Consider the following 19,176-nt stretch of genomic DNA (forward strand, 5'->3'; position numbering starts at 1 on the left):
GTGCTTCCCCCTATTGTTTTATTTTTCCGTATTGCCTTTTTAGTAAATGTTAGCGAACCTGCTTAGTCCTTCCATTATAGACTCCAAAATGTTTTTTTAAATTTTGTAAGATTTTCATTTATTTATTTATTTTGTAAATGTCACAGTCAGTGCTGACAATGGTGTGTAGGACGATTTAGTCACAGCCAAGTCAGGGGGTTTAACAGGCGGTTTCAGCCAGTGTGTTTGCTTCCATCTAGCGGTGGATAAATGGTACTTTGCTCATAGGAGAGAAGGAGGAGGCATAACAAAAAAAAGAAGAAGGAAAGCCATTCCATCGTATCTGTCAAGTGAAAAGGAGGTAGTTCAACTGGCTGGCTGTATGTTCTTTGTCTCTGGGGTTATTCTGTATCACACTGTGTTTTTTCCTGTCTTGTTTTTTGTTGGATTTCCCCCTGGACTGAGTGATCACAGAAGAAGGTGGAGGCTGTAAAGATAGATGGCGTGACATCAGCAACAGGTAGAGTCGGTTTTTATACATACCTCTGCTGGTGAAACAACGTCGCAGTTCATCTTAGATGCAATCCGGAAGTTGCCTACTGCTTGTTGAAGAGACATCATATCATTTTATAGCTGGAGAAATCGCTGAGCTGAGGCTTTGGTGTCACTGAATGGTGATCGAAGCTTTATTGTAACCGGAAAGTCACTGCTTCATTCAGTACCGACTCATCATGCCTCTCCACAACAGACAGGTAGGTGATCCGATTCATGAATAATAATGATGGTTCTGTTTTTTTTTTTATCGTTACGTAGTGAAGATGCTCTGAGGCCGCCTCACACTTTAACAGAATTTATGTTATCAGCGGCCCTGCTGTTTATCATGACTGCACATAGCTTCATCAAGCAGTCATTACATCAAACCCACTACAGATTCACTTAAATCAAGTTAGTCAGATGAGGTCTGAACATATTCACGCTTTAATCTGCCCTGCGTATGAATCAGGATGTTCAGGTGCTACTGCCTCTGCCATGACTTCACTGTTTGTGGATGTACGTGTGTCAGTGAGAGAATCCCCTGAGGACTTAAAGAAAGCATGGATTTGGACTGACTGCTAGACTATATGAGCACGCCATGTTTTTCATTTAGGTTAGATTAGCTCTCTGTGCTTTGCTTTCTCAGCGCAGTGGCATTCATTGTCACGCCCCCGTGTTATCGTTAGACAGGATTCTTTTGGAGGTGATAACCTTCCTGCTTACTTTCACAAGCACAGTATCACAAAACAGTGGCCACCTGAAACTCATCTGTTGTGACAAAAGTCTTTACCACATACTTTTCATGCCATTTTTAAAACCACGACTTAATGTATTTACATCAGCATGGGTGATTTCATAATGTAACATTGTTCATTGTTTTTGATGCTTCAGTCCAGTATTGAGATGCTGGAGCTGCTGGGAGTGGTAAAAGAAAATGGCAATGAACAGCAATCATTTCCGCCTGTGGTAAGCTATTGTCCACAGTTATAGTTTAATATAATTATAATTCCAGTCCTGGCCATGTTAATGCATATATTAGAGCATATAATGTCTGATTTTGGCGTATTGTTTTTTGTCACTCAGCACACTCCACTCTCTTATGACTACGTCCTGGTTGCCAAAACGATTAATAACCAGGAGAGAGAGTCTTTCAAGAAGCAAACTGAGTACATCGAAGAGCTAAAAAAAAAGAACTTCAAAGTCACGGTGGGTGTTTAATAGTACACTTAACATTTCTGCTATAAAATATACATTTCATCCATACAGTCATTCATCTTAATTTCCTTCTGTTAGAAAATCATAGATGATAATCACGTCTTCTATGGGATTCAAGCGCCCAAGGAAATCTTTGAGAAGTACAGGTATCTGCTCAAGGTGTCCGATGCCTGCAACTGGAGCTCAGATCAGAGCGCAGTGTCTCTCAGTACGAGGTAAACAAGGCCACTGAAACTATTTTTGGCATTTTAAACATTCCTTGCTGCTGTTTTCTGACACTTAAAGCATCCCAGTGTTTATTTGCACTGTGTTGTGTTATCATTACAAAGGACTTGTTCTCAAGCAATTTATTTCCAAATTTTTCTAACCATGTGGTATTTAGATTAGGTCTTCGCCTTTGTGTTTTTATGAAAGTGGAATGCCTAGTTGTCTCTTTAAAATGCATTTTTTAAAGAATCAATAAAGATGCACTAATCTAATGACATTTGTACTTTATGATCAGCTGCATGAGTGATTCTTGTCCTTGTTTCAGGATACGGATTGTCCACTTCATCTTAGGTCACACCAGAATTCATTCAGGAGGTGAGACAGAATTATTTACAACCCCGATCCTTTGCATTTAACCAGACCCTGAATATTTTTATTATTATTCTCTTTACCTTTTAATCTGCACAGAAAATCTACGGGAGCTCATAAAGATGAAGGTTTTTGAGACCAAGTTCTGTCTACATGAGGTGAAATGTTTTGTTTGTTTGTTTTTAATTCTGGGTTTTAAGTCTTATCCTTGTATATGAAGTACTATGACAAAAGTGACATGATCAGTATAGACATGGGAAGAATGAGGGCTGCTGATTGCTTTACAGTATAAAAAAGAAAGAAAAGAAATGGTCTTCTTCCTCTTCAGAAATCACATCCATGGAGAGTGATAATGATAGCCAAGAATAAAAGCAGTCACCGTAGGAGTAACAATGATAAGAAGTCAGATAAGAATGATCACATAAATCAGTATTTGCCATTGTTTCTCTATGTGGGTCCACACATTCCTACGCTTAAGATAGTGACACTAAAAACTGTTAAACCATTGCCTTTCACATGGCTGCTTAGGTGTTGAGGTTTTCTCAAAAGCTTAATGAACTGAAACTTGGCAATGGCCTCTCAAAACAGAATAGTGGTGCCAAAAAAAAAGTATTTGTTGGCAGAGACACTGCGAGTCATGTTAATGCTGTGAGTCATCTAATACCGAGAATAATTGGGTATGTGCGTGTACATGATTGCTGATGAATACTACATGTTACTGTGTAAGCACGGACATGAGCCACAGTCTGTTGTGTCGCCTTTACAAGCACATGTATGTTAGATAAAGTATCTTACAGTTTCAGCTTTGAACTTGTAAGGTCGAGTTGGTTTTAGAAGCCCTTAATTGTTGAAATCTGTTTTTTAAAAAGCCAGCAGATTACATATTCACACAAGAAAGCTTCTGTTCTCAGTGTAACTGTGTGTTTTGTTAAGCAGCTTGCAGAAAGATTTTCTACATGTTGCTGATTTGCTTTGATTTTGTGTGTTTCTGCTTTCAGAAAAAGAAACAGAGAGAACTGAAGGCGGGATGGGCACGGTGGACAGCCTGTCTCCAAGGGCAACCCATAACTGCTGTCAGGTTTGGACTGCAGCATAACAGCCTATTTATTATTCTGCACTCTATACTGTTCCAGTTATTGCAGCATAATTGGTTTCCAAACAAGACAACAGCAAACATGTCATGAACATGATGAATCTGTTGTTTGGAGCCATGATTTTAAAATAATGTACAGTAATTCGTGGAGTTTTGAGTTAGAAGAGAGCAGAGATGTCTCTGTCTTTAGATTCAGGTGTATCTAAAACATAAACCACGTGTCACAGCAGCAGTTTTGTCTATATGATATCTTTTATACATTTAACAACCCTTAGTAAACATTTTTAGCTTCTTTGTCAGTTGGTATTACAGATACAATTTCAGAATTTATTTAGCTCTTATAATAATAGTGCAACAGATAAGTTAATATTACAGGGAAATAGTTGATGGGTGCACCATAATATGTGCCTTATTTGAATGATCCTAATGTTCATCCATGTGGGTGCAGTATGATATGGGGTGTAGTTGCAGAAGTAATACTGTTTCAGTCAAGTATTATGGATGGACCTCTTATTCTTCTCACTGGTTACTCAGTTCTCAACCCCTAAAATGATCCCCCTAAAATCTTGTTATTTATGATGGTCGGTTGTTTGATCCCCAGCTCTTTCATCTGTATGTTGAAGTGTCCTTGGGAAAGATACTAAACCTGGGCTAGCCCCTTATGGATCTATCTGGGTTTGTGTGTGTGTGAGCAAGAGTATTAAAAAAGTATCTGTGGATGCAGCTTGCAAAAAGTGTAAAAAGTGCCTCTATAAATTACAATTCATTTGTGCAGTGGTTCTGGCACTGTCCAGATACCTGCTAATCAGATTAACTGGTCACTAAGATGTCTGTTGGTGCAACGGTAAATGGTCATCTGTCTTTCTATGTTAGCTTGTTAATAATTTTAAAAAAATTGATGGTAGGGTGCGCGAATGGGAGAACTGAGCCAAGAATCAAGGAGACTTTATGCACGCAATACATGAATTTTATGAAATTGCACGAGAATAATTTAGCACCTGATGAATATTGAATGCCTGAACCAACGTCTGGAATGAGAATGCTCTGCCTGAAGTGAGTTGCATTAAAGTACTACAAGAGTTAAAGGATTATCCTTTAACTTATAAGATATTATGTGGCACTTCAGTTCTTTTGTTTTGTTTGAAACAAAGAAAAATTCTGAAAATAACTTTAACTTACTTCTTTACCTGCTCAGAAGCATATCCAGTAACAGTAAAACATCTGACAATTCACCAGTGGTTGAAATTCTGTGGTAAATCGGTAATTTGAGCCTAAAATTGGTCATGTGATTTTTCCAAATGAATAGCTCTAAAGTTACAAACGTGCACGTTTTGATGCTTGTATCTGCTTTTCAAAGGATTTTTCACTTATGTGCTGCACCATAAGCTAATCAGCTAACCTCTGAGACAGAACATCACTGCAGTACTTGTTTCTCTCAGGACTGTAATTATTTTAAATGCCATTTGGCAAGAACACATGCATTTGAAGACAGGACTCTACACTTAAAGAATCTACAGCCACTTCATTAACTAAGTGAGGCTTAGCTGCATGGCAAGGATGCTAATCTCAGCGAGTTGTTGCTAGCATCCTGCAGTTTACCTGGTTCAAGGTTTACTAAGGTGTTGGAGTTCAGTGTATTTTCTAATAAACACACGCGCGCGCGCACACACACACACACACACACACACACACACACACACACACACACACACACACACACACACACACACACACACAACACTGGAAGTAATTGGAAATGCTAAATGCTATTAGTTAAGTAGATATTTGGCTATAAAACAAAGCGCTAGAATCACTAAAGCTTTGACCTGTTAGTGACATAAAGGGACCACTAATGTCAGTGGAGTTCAGCTGTGGTGCAAAAGTGAATTATGTCTTCCTTGCAGTAAAAATATGTCATGCTGACTATTCTTACCACTGTGTATTATCAGAACTATACACAGTGCATGTTATATCGTGTTATGTTATGCATAGCATAAACTGTACACTGACATAAAGTTTGCCAGTAAAGTAGATAAATACAGTGAGGAGTTATTATAAAGAAAGTCTGTCCTATATCAGTAATGCATAGAATTGTTAAGAAATGTGTTATTGTGAAGTGAACATTTTTATCCACATTTGTTTCAGAAGAAATGATAAATGTATATTCCAAAACGTTGATTCTGTTCTTCTGGACATAGCGTTTTTGATGGGAGAAACGTTTCTCAATCATCCAAGTGACTTCTTCAGTCTGCTGACCGCAGGTTTGCCCAACCTTATAAACAGTACATTTGCACAATAACTGACACTAGACCACTTAATGAACAATGGGCTGGGAGGTCAGTTCCTTGATCATTAGTGTGCAAATTGTCATGACCATTGATCAACAACCACTGATCAATGGCCACTGATCAATGGCCACAAGTACCATTCACAGAGAGTTGGGGAATGGCTGCAATGACAGCATTGTAAGATGGTGAAAGATGTACCCTTAGGCCCCCTCTTCGATTCAGAGATGGTCGTTCCCTTTTCACGTAAATCAGTCTGCTGCCCAGCTAGTCTGACTCCCCGCTCAAACCACCATTCCTCCCTGTCCAGGATGTGTACATCCTCATCAATGAAAGAGTGTTCACTGGCCTGTAGGTGTAAATAGACTGCGGAGTCCTGGCCTGACAAGGTTGCTCTTCTGTGTTGTACCATCCGCTTCGCCAGAGGTTGTTTGGTTTCCCTGATGTATAAATCCTGGCAATCCTCCTGGCACTTAACAGCGTACACTATGTTAGTCTATTTGTGTCCGGGGACCTGATCCAATAGTTCAATATTGGTGTGTTTAGGGGTTTATAAGCCACACAGACTCTGTGTTTAGAAAAAATGCATCTCAACAGTTCTGATACTCCTGACACATAGGGGGATCACTAAGGGTTTTTGCTTAGGCAGGAGTTGTCCTTCTCTCTTGGTTAGGCTGGAGATTTCTTTAGGTGCCTTCCCAGCTTTGATAAATGCCCAGCTGGGATAACCACATTTACTCAGAGCCTTCTTAATGTGATGTTCTTCTGCTTCCCTGGCCGCTGTGTCTGTGGAGATGGTGTTCGCTCTGTGTTGTAGCGTCCTGATGACACCCAGTTTATGCTCCAGTCGATGATGAGAGTCAAACCTTAAATACTGCATAGATTTGGGGTACACATCAGCTTTTAGATGTCCCCCATTACTGATGGAAATCTCACAGTCTAAGAAGGCTAACCTGCTACTTTTCATATCCTCCCTGGTGAATTTTAAGTGTTGGTCCACTGAGTTACTGTGATCCATGAATTGTGGTACGTCCTGAGATTTGATTTTCACCTAGGTGTCATCCACATATCTGAACCAGTGTGTTCCCGGGTAGGATAACAAGGCCCTCTTTTCCACTTCCTTCATGTACAAGTTAGCGATGATGGGTGAAACTGGGGAACCCGTGGTAAACCCATTGGCTTTGATCAGTGGTTGTTGTGTCACGGTCTGTGTGGCAGACCGTGGGTGTGTGGGGAAGGAGGACCCAAGATGCAGGACTCTGCGGTGCAAACAGTGCGTTTATTTACAGTGAAGTAAATAGTACACAATAATGAATCCCCGTGTGTTTCCAACTCCCGTGACGCGTCTCCTTCCCAGTGCTCGTGATCCGTGTCTCTGCTCCCGTGAAACTTGTGCTCGCTGCTCTCCCGTTCCCGCACTCCTGCTGGAAAATCCACAGAGGCAGCCGGTAACACACAACTACGAAGTGACAGACTAGAACTCACTGATTTTGCTGGGAACACTGACGGGTAGTCACTCAACGATCCAGCGTCGAGAAGCTCTCAGCCACACTGTTTTGTAGCTCCTCTGACGAGGCTCGATCGGTGCCAGGTGTGTGTGGAGATCCTCGGGTGTGACCGGTCAACTGGCAGGGCCACACCCACCAGGCCTGAAGGTGCCTGTCACGACCGCGCCCACAAACACACACACACACCTTCCAAAACACAAACATGGAGTGCAGGAAAAGCAGCAGAACAGAGTACAACCATATAATAATAATAATAATAATAATAATAATAATAATCATCATCATCATCATCATCATCATCATAGTCCACACTGCAGACCCCGAGTCCCTGGAACCGGGTCCGTGACATGTTGATCAATTGTCATGACAATTTACATATTAATAATAAGGAACTGACCTCACAGTCCATTGTTTATTCACTGGGCTATTTTCAGTCATTGTGCAAAATATACTGTTTATAAGGTTGGGGGTACCTGCACTCAGCTGAGACTAAAGAAGTCACTTGGATGAGTGAGAAACGCTTGTCCCATTGAAAATGCTATGTCCAGACGAACAGAATCAACTTTTTGAGATTTACTTACCTGGATGATTGAGCATGCATCAAGACATAAATGTATTTTTTTTTCTATCTGTCTGTGTTTTATTGTGTCAGGAACTACTTTGGAGAAAAAGTGGCCTTGTACTTTCTGTGGCTGGGCTGGTACACATTTCTCCTAATCCCACCTGCTATCATCGGGATCATTATCTTCCTCTATGGCATCTCCTACTACAAACACTCACCCCTCCTGTAAGTTTCTGGCTGTATCCTCATATAGTACATCTTTCCTTTGTAATGACTTAAACTTTAAATCTTTTAGAAATGAGGTTTGCAACTCCAACACAACCATGTGTCCACTTTGTGACAAGGGTTGCAAAGAGTGGAAGCTCAATGACACCTGCATTTATACCAAGGTAAATCATTTTACATCATTACATTTATTGCGAAATAGATTAACAATGTGATTGTACATTCACCGCTTACTATGGCTTTTTTTCTATTTACAGGTGACCTTACTGTTTGACAACGAAGGGACAGTGTTCTTTGCGATGTTCATGGCAATATGGGGTGAGTTTGTCAATATTCACATCCATATTTGAGATAGACACAATCATGCAATAGGATCTTTTAATAATAGAAAATAAGAATGCAATTATGTTTTTTTTTAATTTGCTTGAACATACAGGACATTTTGTACAGACAAGTCTTTCATCAGCCTCAGATCTATTTCATTCAAATGCCAGTCTTTTTATGATTGCTCAGACATGCACTGCCAAGAGATGCCACATCACTGAACCTACTCTCCCTGGCTACTCATATCTTAATCAGCGCAGGCCATCTGGCCATGGGGGTGGTCGAGCATTCATCTATATGAACATATAAATGCTTTTCACTGTTCTGCTTTTAGTATCTATATGTTTTTATAGATGCTTAGAGTCTGTAATCACACTTCATCTAATATTAAATTCTAATGTTTAAGCTAAGGATTTATCCGATCATGCTTCAGGGGTGTTAAGTAGCACAGGATTTGAAGAGAATGAGCTAGAACTGGTTTGTAGGGAGGGGTGGGAAAGGGCAAAAGGAAGTGAGACATGATATTATTTGGATTATGCTGAATGAAGGTCACTTTTCACACACAATCCAAAACTAAATCAAAGAAAAGTAATGCACAATTTTTCATTGAAAAACACTTCAAAAGCTGAAATAATAGAATATGACAGTTTATAGGTAGATATAAGGAGTTTATCATAAGACAACTGACATAGAGAATAGCTAGAGTTTTCAGACATTCTTTTTATTTTTAAGTAAAGATTTTGTAAACTAAACCTCTTTCAACAGTAGTTCACATTCAAGTTAGTTCAACCTTGAAACTGTCCTGTTTATGTAAAAGTTGTTAAGGTGGACTCAGCTACTAACACAAAAGCTGAGACTCGTGTCTAAGTGTTCAAATGAATTGTTCATAAAAGAAGACTTTAATTCACAATCAAATAAAAGGCACTGCATATAGGAAGAGGCAGAATAATCCAATAAAAACAACAACAAAAAATACTTCCAGTGAGCTACACACAGTGTGTATTACACTGTGAAGCAAGTTCAACACACCTTTCCATTATCTAGCTTCACTTAAACTAACATCTTTAATCAGGCTGTATAGTCACACAAAGGTAATTAGCAACTTGATAGCTTATCACTGAATTAATTGCTGGTGTTGGTAGTATCTGGCCAATCACAAACATGGAGAACTCTGTTATGAGTTTAAAGGGAAAATAAAAGTGAATGTGTGTGCACTTTAAGTGTGGCCAGGAAAACTGGAAAAGACCTAGTATATTATAATGTTTAGCTTATTTGAAGCTTGGAAGGAAAGTTGGCAAAAATGCATACTGAGTAACTTAACAGAGATAGAAAAATCTGATGGATTAGAGTTGTTCTTCCCTCCAGTTAATGTTTAAATGTCTTTAAGGTAGTTTTATTGTCGGAGAGTAAAGATTGAATATAAAAACAGAATTCAAAGTAGGTTAAATCTATGTGAATATTTGATCAAAGGTTCACAAGTATAAATTGTTTTAGTACCCTCTTTATAGACCCTCTGTATAGACCACTGAAAGTGTCAATGACTTTGCAGTCACTGGGAAAAGGAAATTGAAGTAATTACTTCTTAGATTTTATCGTTCTTACTGATGCTTTTTATTGACAGATGCAATTTATAAAAAGTTTTGACCATCTTACTCACAGAGGGAGCCACAGATCTCACATGAATGCTAAGATCTGTTGATATTTTGCAGAGAGCTGACTGGTCACTGTGCTTTGTTCAAACCTGTTGATCTCGAATCTCAAACATAACCTGCTCTCTACCACGTGAACCGTCTTTGTAATACTGACACCTTTATTAGGCTTGGCTGGATAAGTAAGAATCATGCTTAATAGAGCCGACACACATAAACAGACACACACACACACTGGGTGAGGGATAATGTGGCATGGGGCAGCTCAATCAGGAAAAGAATAAAGAGAGTGAGAAAAGGAACAAAGCGGGCCAGTAAATACACCGAAACTACTTGAACAGCCTTCAAAAAGTAGAAAGAATTGAAAGTAAAACTCAAACAGACAAACAAAAACACAGACAGGGGAAACCCAGGAGGGACATGGAAACGAAAAACAACAACAGCAAAAACTAAGGATTACTACAGAAACCATTTCACAAATACTATGTCACAGACAGCTGGCAGAGGTCAAATAAGAAATAATAATACGCTTTTCAACCTCAAATTAAAAGCAGGCCAACACTGACATATTTTCCACTCAAAGTTATATTTAAAACAGACAAACACCTAAAATATTCCCAACGTTGCCAGAGGTTATTAACATGTGGTGATCAAGAACAGTCACTGTTAATTGGTGCAACTATTTGGTGCATAAAATGCTCTATAAATCTCACAGAAACTCCTGTTTTTCACAGCAACACTGTTTTTGGAGTTCTGGAAGAGACATCGTGCTACCTATGTGTGTGAATGGAAAGTGTCTGATTGGAGTGAGGAAGAGGTATTTGACAGTATTATCCACCAATACAGTGTTTATTACTTTTCATGGATGTATGTGTAAGGATGTGTTTTTTTGCTTTTCAAATCAAACTACAGGAGGAACTGATCCTGGAACTTGTGAATGATGTCAACTGTGAACCAAAAAAATTTAAGCACTCCTATTGGACCAGCAGTCTGATTTTTATCTGTGTAACAATTATGGTAGGATATCTTTTCTTCTCTTTGTCTAAATGCATTTAATAAGGATTAATAATGATTTAATAATGTACTGCTTAACATAAGAGTCAGGCTGGTTTGAACGTTTTGGAAAGAAAAATGATGTTGTTAATCGGAAAAGTATGGTGACCCAACTTAGTGTCTTTGTGTTTCTACAGATATTAGTGATCATCAGCCTAACGAGTGCTGTGGTGGTGTTCAGGGTGATTGCAGCAGATTTTTTGGCAAAGTACAAATTGAAATCTTTAGGCAACCACTCCAACATATCTGTGATGGTGCTTGGGGGTTTCCTCCATTACTTCATCATCACTATCATGACACGGGTACACAGATGTCTTAAAGTACATCTCTTTATGTGTTTAATAATGCTATCTGTGACCATTATCATACTTTTGCCTTTGCAGGTAAATTGGATTGTGGCCAGGAAGCTCTGTGACATGGGTATGTTTAATGCACCTAATTTTCTCCCCCCCCCAAACTTTAAAGAGTTTCTGTCAGGTAACAGCTTCAGGAGGAGGCAGGAAGGAAAGTAGTCAGATAGGAAGCAGATAACACAGGTAATAGACAGATAACTTTCAGACAGAGCTTTCATCAATAAATTTTCCTAAAACTGATTTTTACACAACTTATACACATATTTATAATATTTATAAAATATTTATGATGCATTGATCTCTTTGAAATGGTCAAAAATTGTCAAAAATTAGGACACCCAAGACACTAAAATAAGATCTACAAAAGTAGATACACATTGCAAAAATGCTAGACCTAACAAATATGGGCAGGGATAGCTCAGTAGGTAGAGTGGTGGCCCCATGATCGGAAGGTCGGGGGTTCGACTCCACTGAACGGCTACCCTGAGGTACCCCTGAGCAAGGTACTGTCCCTACACACTGCTCCCCGGGCGCTGCACTGGTGGCTGCCCACTGCTTCACTGGGTGAATGGGTTAAATGCAGAGGAACTATTTCCCTATGGGGACTAACATGCACCCTTTACATATAATACAAGGATGCTCTCTGGAATGGTTGTCGTTTTTTTGTGTCCTTGGGAAATAACTTGTGCATCCATCTAGGTGTGTGTGTGTGTGTGTGTGTGTGTGTGAGAGAGAGAGAGAGCATTAAAATGTGTCTGGAGATGGAGCTTGCAGCATAAGAAGGGCTTTCAGTAATATCTGAGTGCAAAAAAGCACTGTATAAATTGCTGTTTATTTGCCATGGGCTGAATTTGGAGCGAGCAGAACACAAAAAACTCTGGCTAACCTTAGAAATATTTTAGCTTTACAGTGCTGTTAATTTAGTTACATGAGTTAGGCAATATAACAAACAGCTTGGCAGCAGAATGATGCATTGGTTGCCTTGCAGCAAGAAGGCTTGAGTTTGAATTGTCTGCTGGTGTGATGGTGAATGGTTATGTGTCTCTGTGTGATGGCCTGTTAAATACTACTACTACTAATAATAATGATCATGATCATTATCATTATCATCATCATCATCGCCGTAATAAACTGATGACAGGGTGTGGGCATAGAAAAGCTGAGCCAAGGGTAGTGGAGTCTTTATGCAGTGAATACATGAATTTCACTGACTTGCACAGGAATAAATTGACAGTAGATGAATGTTAACTGTATGAACCTAGTTATATGTGTCACAGTATCTAAAAGGTAATGTGTCTTTGCAGTATTCTTGTTTTACTTGAATCAATTAAGCTCTTTTATGTACTTGTGCTTCTTTACAAAAGCACATACATTAAAAGTAAATCTCTGACAGTTAACCAATGGTTGAAATTCTGCAGTAAAACAACAGTTTTCTAACATGGAAATGAAGGTCCTATCGGAAAATTTTGAAATTCAAGCGGCTAATGGGATTTTTTTTAAATGAATAACTCCAGAAGCATATAATTCTTTCCCATTCTTGTTTCCATTTTTGAAGGAAAGATTGTTTCAGCTATCTGGTGCACTACCTGGTGATGTTGATAAAATCTGCGCACCAAGAGAAGCCACATTCCAAGAAATCAAAACACTTTTGCGATAGTGTTTCTGCAGCTGCCCTTGTTTTGGTGTGATGAGGCTCACAAATGCACACACGTGTGCATGTACACACAGGCATGCAGGGATCAAACATTACCAGTCACGCTTTTGCAGCAAGTAGATACAATCAGAGAAAATTGATGTGGCTCTTTTGTAGGATGTGCGATTGTGCCATCTATTGGCCAAACAGTGAGATGCATGCATGCTGACGTACACTAACACGACTTCTGTCTTCACCAGAGGAGATAAGGTCGTTTGCTTCCACTGAAAAGAGCTTCACAGTCAAAATGTTCACCTTCCAGTTCTTCACCTATTTCACCTCACTGTTTTATGCGGCCTTCATCCTTGGCAGGTAAGAACTGCTGTCTGAATGCCTTTCAAAATTTATGGTTGTACTGATTTGCAGCATCTTCATTTTTCAGTCCTCCTCAGAGCCTGGACCTCAACATTATTGAAGCAGTGTGGGATCAGCTTGACAGAGAATGAAACAAAAGGCAGCCAAGAAGCCTGGAGAACTATTCCTGAAAGCTATTTAAATAAATAACAAGAATAAAAGTAAAGAATAAAGAATGAGAATAAAACAAAGAATAAAAGTAAAGAATAAATAAAGAATAAAAGTGGTCATACCAGACATTGACTTTACAGCTTGTTAGAGTGGTACAAACCCTATGCGTTTCCAGATGTTTCATTAAATCCCCCTTTTTCTATCAAATTCTTCAAAGAATTGAAGGATGGCTCAAGATTTTTGCTCAGTTCTCTATAAAGCTCATTGTTCTACCTTTTCAAACATGCTGTATGTCTTTGATCATTTGGACTTATCTGACTAATAATTCACATTTTAATGATACATATATATTTACAGGATAAATGGCCGTCCTGGGAATTATGTAAAAATTGCAGGCCGTTGGAGACTTGAGGAAGTGAGTATGGCTCGGTCCACACTTAGAAACACAAATGTATTATTATTTTTGTGATGTTTTACATAAACTTTCTGACTTTATTTTAAACTTTTTCGTGCAGTGTCACCCTACTGGTTGTCTGACCGACCTGTTTATCCAAATGACCATTATCATGGTACTAAAGCAAACCATCAGCAATGTCTTTGAGTTCACTGGACCGTAAGTATAAAAGAGCTTTGTAATCTCATACAAACTTGTACATATGCCTCAACCTTGTATCTGTGCTGACATAAGCGGTTTGTTTGAATTAGCTGGTTATGCCGGTTGTGGAAAGGAAAAAGAACCCAGAAACTACAGAGGAAATGTGCTCACTGCTATCTGAAAGATGACTCAGACACTAAAGATGGGGATGAACTTTGTGAAAACTGCAAGCTCCGAGACTGGCTAAGCAACTACCGCCTAAATGATGTCGACTCATTTAGCCTGTTCAGAGAGTTTTTGGAAATGGGTATGTGCTCAGTGTCATGCTTCAACAGCAACAGTAAAGGATAAACTAATATTGGGAAAAAAATAAAATTGATCTTTACTTTCTGTTCTCAGTGATCCAGTTCAGCTTTACCACCCTGTTTGTGGCAGCCTTTCCTCTCGCTCCTCTGTTGGCCTTCATCAATAATGTCATAGAGATACGTCTGGATGCCATTAAGATGGTCACTCTCGAGCGGAGGATGGTTCCCAAGAAAACCAACAATATTGGTGAGAACTGTTGTGAAAAGGCAGGACACTGTGGGTCTTGTTAGCATGTTGAGCATTAGTAACACTGCTGCTTCTCCTTAGGTGTGTGGCTAGATATACTAGAGGCTATTGGTGTCTTAGCAGTCATTGTCAATGGGCTGGTCATTGGTGTATCCTCGGACTTCATCCCCCGACTTGTGTACCGTTATCACTACGGCCCGTGTGCCCTAGGCACAGCTGCACCAGATACTGAGTGAGAAGTGCATTCCTCTCGAAATTCTATACATTTTGCAATTGGCTGTATGGCTTATATGGTTATATGGCTTTCTTTTACGTTTTTCTTTTTCTCATGTTCAAGTTGTATGGTGGGTTACATCAACAACACTCTCTCCATTGCCCCATTTCTTCGTGTGAATGGTTCATATAAATACAGCGAGAACATCCCTCCTGGTGAAGAGCCTTTCTTGTGCAGGTTTGTTTTCCTTTAGTTTTCTCTTACAGATTAAGTTTTTGAGTTAAAAATAAATAAATAAATAAAACATCTGATCAAAATCTAGTATGTTCCTTTTGACAGATATAAGGACTACAGGAGCAAAGATGACTACACTCATACCCATCAGTTCTGGATCATTTTAGCTGCGCGCTTTGCGTTCGTCATCTTGTTTGAGGTAAGACCTTTGGACTTTTACAAAGCACGGCACTACATTCACACATTCACCTCTTTCCTGAGCAGTTTTTTAGCATTCTGTTACAATCTCTGGGTTTTGGGTCCAGGATTTGGTACTTGTAACTATTAATTATTAAGGTTTTTGGGTTTTGTCATCCTTTAAGTTTGGGAGAATTTTATACTTTTGTTGGCCTCTCTTTGTATATTTATTTGACTGATAAATATCTTTTGCATTTTCTGTTACATTCTGATTTTTATTCTTGGTTTTATAATTCTTACTTACTATCTTTCTTCATCCCTTTGTTCCCCCAGTTAGTCACCCATATTTGTGATCTCTGTGTTTGTTACAATGTGTTTCTGCTGCCCCTCTATCAAGTCTGTATGTCATAGTGTTGACAACATTTCCTGTTTTATTGTGATAGTCTGTTACCCAGTGTGTTGTACTTTGGTTTTCTATCTATGATTTGCTTCAGCTGTGCTCCCTGTGTAAGTTCCCATCTTCTATGGATTATTATACACCTTAAATTAAAGGTTGTTGCAAGTTTCAAGTCTGTCTTTGAGTTTGCATTGGGATGCTACTTCTTCCTAACTACAATGTATTCAACACAATGATTTTCTAACTTTGACAGCTTTGAAAAAGTTTTCAGAGCTTAGACTCGGGCTGTAACAAAACCAAGGTGTATGAAATAACCCATAACCTCCTTTTTTAATTAAATAATAAATTACGTTTTTTTTTTTTAGTTAGTTTGTTTGTTTGTTTGTTTGTTTGTTTATAAAATGAGATCCACTTCCTAACCATGTACCCTCTGCTTGCAGCATGTTGTTGTCATATGCAAGTTCATTGCAGCCTGGTTTATACCGAGTGCTCCCATGGAAGTGAAGAACTGTAGGCTCTCAGATAAACTCAAGAGGCTAAAAGAGGAACTCCAGTGAGTCTTTGATAATACATGCTTACGTGTGACTGCTTAATGCAAGAAACCCCCCCAAAACTGTTGTGCAATAGTGTGACATGTCATGTATCTTCTGAAATGTACCTGTAAGTAATGCTTGTGTCCCCAAAGGTTTCAGAATGTGTCTGAATCACTATTAGCTCTATTAAGTCATGACATGAGACACTAAATATGTCAGTGTTATCAAAATGCTTTGTTACTACACGTTACTTTCTTTCAATTACAGTAATATCATGAGCTGATATGAGCAGTGAAAAGGTGGCTCATTTATTGCCCCAAAGTTAAACTGTACACTTTCCCTAAGTCTCTGATTTTCAGCTGAAACTATCAAGTTTAACCATCCTGGCCCGTTTACACAGATTCGGACAAGTAGGACAAAGGGCTTCTTTGTCAAGTATTTGGTCAATAAGCATAATTGAGTTGCTTTAACACAGTTTTGTTGTTTAAGATCTATTTAAAAGCTAAACCTTTATTCTGCTTGCAGAACTAATAATATTGATAGTAGTGCTACTAAAAAACTAACGAAGATTTATTTAAACATGCCTATATTAAAAAGGGTGTATTTAAATTTGGTTTTTCTCAACATTTTTCATGTAGACAGCCTGACTTCCTTAGCGATTGCCACGTGATATCTGTTTAAAATAGTTTTCACACACAAAAAAAACACAAATTCAACAGTACTCCAATTTGAAATGTTTAACAGTATTGTTGATACATGATGACTTATAAAATGTGTTTGTTTTTATTTCTTGCAGATCATTTGAAGCATGACGGTGTAAACGGGATACATGTTACCCGAACAACACAAACCCAGTGTTGACTTGTGCATTAAAGTCTCCAGACTACTGCAGTGTTGCGTCAACTTCAAGGTTCTTAATCATCTCTCTGAGGAGCTCAGATGGAGGCCTGTGGCTGGATTGTCATCCATTAAAAGGACTGTAAAGGCAATTTGTCTTGAAGAAAACCAGTGTACAGCAGCTGATGTTACTGACCGCAACTTTCACGAGATTATTCTTATTCTGCATTGAGAATCCACCACTTGCTTGCTGTAGAAACTCCATATATACGAGCCTGTGTTTTGTATTGAAAGACTAAAGATAATTTATACTGATACTGTAAACGGGGTGTTGACTGTGTTATGCCTTAATGTATACTGTTTTACACAAAAAGCGCTGTGATGATTGTTGCTTTACTACAGGCAGAATCCAATTGTGTATTTTGTAACTCAGATGCAAAAATGTTTTGCTTTATAACATTTTATATCATTAAATACAAAAGAGAAAACATCTGTCATTGTGATTGTCTATTAATTTAACATGTGAGCATTTTTGAATTTGCAAAGCCATGGATAGGAGTAGAAGCAATCTCGATTCAGTGGCAAAAAAGCCACACGTCTTTTGTCTTCAAGTTTGATTTTCAAGAAAAATACATTTTAAAACAAAAGGTTTTAAAGCAGTAGCTTAATCACAAAGATATTGTAAATATTACACATTTGCAGTTTACATTTTGTGTGCATAAAACAAAATAGGATTTGTACTACCAATATAAGAAGAGCTGTTGATTTAAAACATTCCTTAATGAATTCCTCTGTGTCACGGCATGAATTGGAGATGGTTATTAATACCTTTATTTCATCACGCCTGGATTACTGTAATTCATTGTTTTCTTCCCTTAACAAAACTTCTTTGACAGAGCTGCAGGTTGTTCAGGACACTTCCACGAGGTTTCAGACTAATTCTTCACATGTCACACAGTTGCTGACTCAGTTGCACTGGCTCCCCATTAACTTATAAGTCCACTTTCAGATTCTGATTTCTACTTTTAGAGGTCTGCATGAAGCAGCAACATCATACATCGGTGAACTTTTACATCCCCAGCATGCCCCTGAAGTCATGTGATAAGGGGCAGCTGCAATAAGGTAACCTTGTGTTTCTAGCATTTTGTTGCAAAACATGTTTTTTAAAAAAAAAACAAAAAAAACAAACATGTAAGTTGTAAAATGTATGTATATATTCATTTAATAAAATTGTGTATTGTAGAATGTTGGTGGACAGTTAGATTTAGAAAAACCTCAACCTCAATTTTACCTGACAGTAAAAAAATGGTTTAGAACTTAAGAGCTGCGAATATTTAAGGCTGCCAGTTGTCATCAGATGAGTGTGATTGTTCGTGCTGTGAGAAGGCTTGACATGTGAGTAACTGTCATAGCCAGAGCTAAATGGGCAAATAAATGCCTCTTGCTTCCAACATACCTTGTCTTGGTCTTCCTCGCTGTAAATTCAGCCGCAAAAGGTTGCAGTGCTATAAAAATAACATTTTACTTAGTTACTAATGACTTTATTTATGACATTTAGACTTATGGTAAGGTCACAAAAGAATGCAAACGCAATCAAAAGAACTGCAGGCCTCATTTGGCTCAGTTAATATCAAAGTTCTTGATCCAACAATAAGAAAGAGACTGGGCAAAAATAGCATCCAGGGGAGTTCAAGGAGAAAACTACTGCTAACCAAAAACAACACAAAGGCCTCCCTCACATTTCCCAAAAAACATCTTGATGAACCCCAAGACTTTTGGGAAATATTCTACAGTGATGAGAAAAAAGTTTAACTTTTTGGAGGCTTTTTGTCCCGTTATATTTGTCATAAAACTAACACAACATTTCACAAAAAGAACATCATTCCAACAGCAAATGTGGTGGTGGTAAAGTGATGGTCCGAGGCTGCTTTGCTGCTTCAGGAAGACTTGCTGAAATTAAACCATGAATTCTGCTCTCTGCCAGAAAATCCTGAAGAAAAACATCCAGCCATCAGTTCATGTCATGAAGCTCAAGTACACCTGGAGTGGATGAGTAGCTGTCCAAAGTTAAATTCGATTGAGATGCTTTGGCATGACCTTAATCAGACTATCCATACTTGAAA

The 19,176-nt window shown here is 38.6% G+C and overlaps 1 protein-coding gene across 2 annotated transcripts; it reads left to right on the forward strand.

Annotated features, from left to right (window-relative positions):
- Positions 1-335: 335 nt before the first annotated feature.
- Positions 336-17,534, forward strand: LOC308392221 (anoctamin-9). 2 transcript variants are annotated; one of them, XM_080875162.1, is made up of 25 exons: positions 336-499; positions 613-731; positions 1,405-1,479; positions 1,597-1,719; positions 1,807-1,943; positions 2,261-2,310; positions 2,404-2,462; positions 3,303-3,382; positions 7,843-7,977; positions 8,048-8,141; positions 8,235-8,295; positions 10,685-10,767; positions 10,863-10,967; positions 11,141-11,305; positions 11,387-11,423; positions 13,250-13,361; positions 13,872-13,929; positions 14,030-14,127; positions 14,220-14,416; positions 14,509-14,661; positions 14,743-14,893; positions 14,999-15,112; positions 15,215-15,308; positions 16,124-16,236; positions 17,013-17,534. In XM_080875162.1, exons 2-25 carry the CDS (start codon positions 711-713, stop codon positions 17,026-17,028), a joined length of 2,331 nt encoding a protein of 776 aa, XP_080731288.1. In that variant the 5' UTR covers positions 336-499; positions 613-710; the 3' UTR covers positions 17,029-17,534. The 2 variants fall into 2 exon arrangements, with proteins under 2 accessions (XP_080731288.1, XP_080731287.1); XM_080875161.1 differs by lacking the exon at positions 336-499 and having other exon boundaries at positions 526-731.
- The last annotated feature ends 1,642 nt before the right edge of the window (positions 17,535-19,176 follow it).

This window comes from Rhamphochromis sp. 'chilingali', assembly GCF_963969265.1.
Source record: "Rhamphochromis sp. 'chilingali' genome assembly, chromosome: 2".
Taxonomy (NCBI): Eukaryota; Metazoa; Chordata; class Actinopteri; order Cichliformes; family Cichlidae; genus Rhamphochromis; species Rhamphochromis sp. 'chilingali'.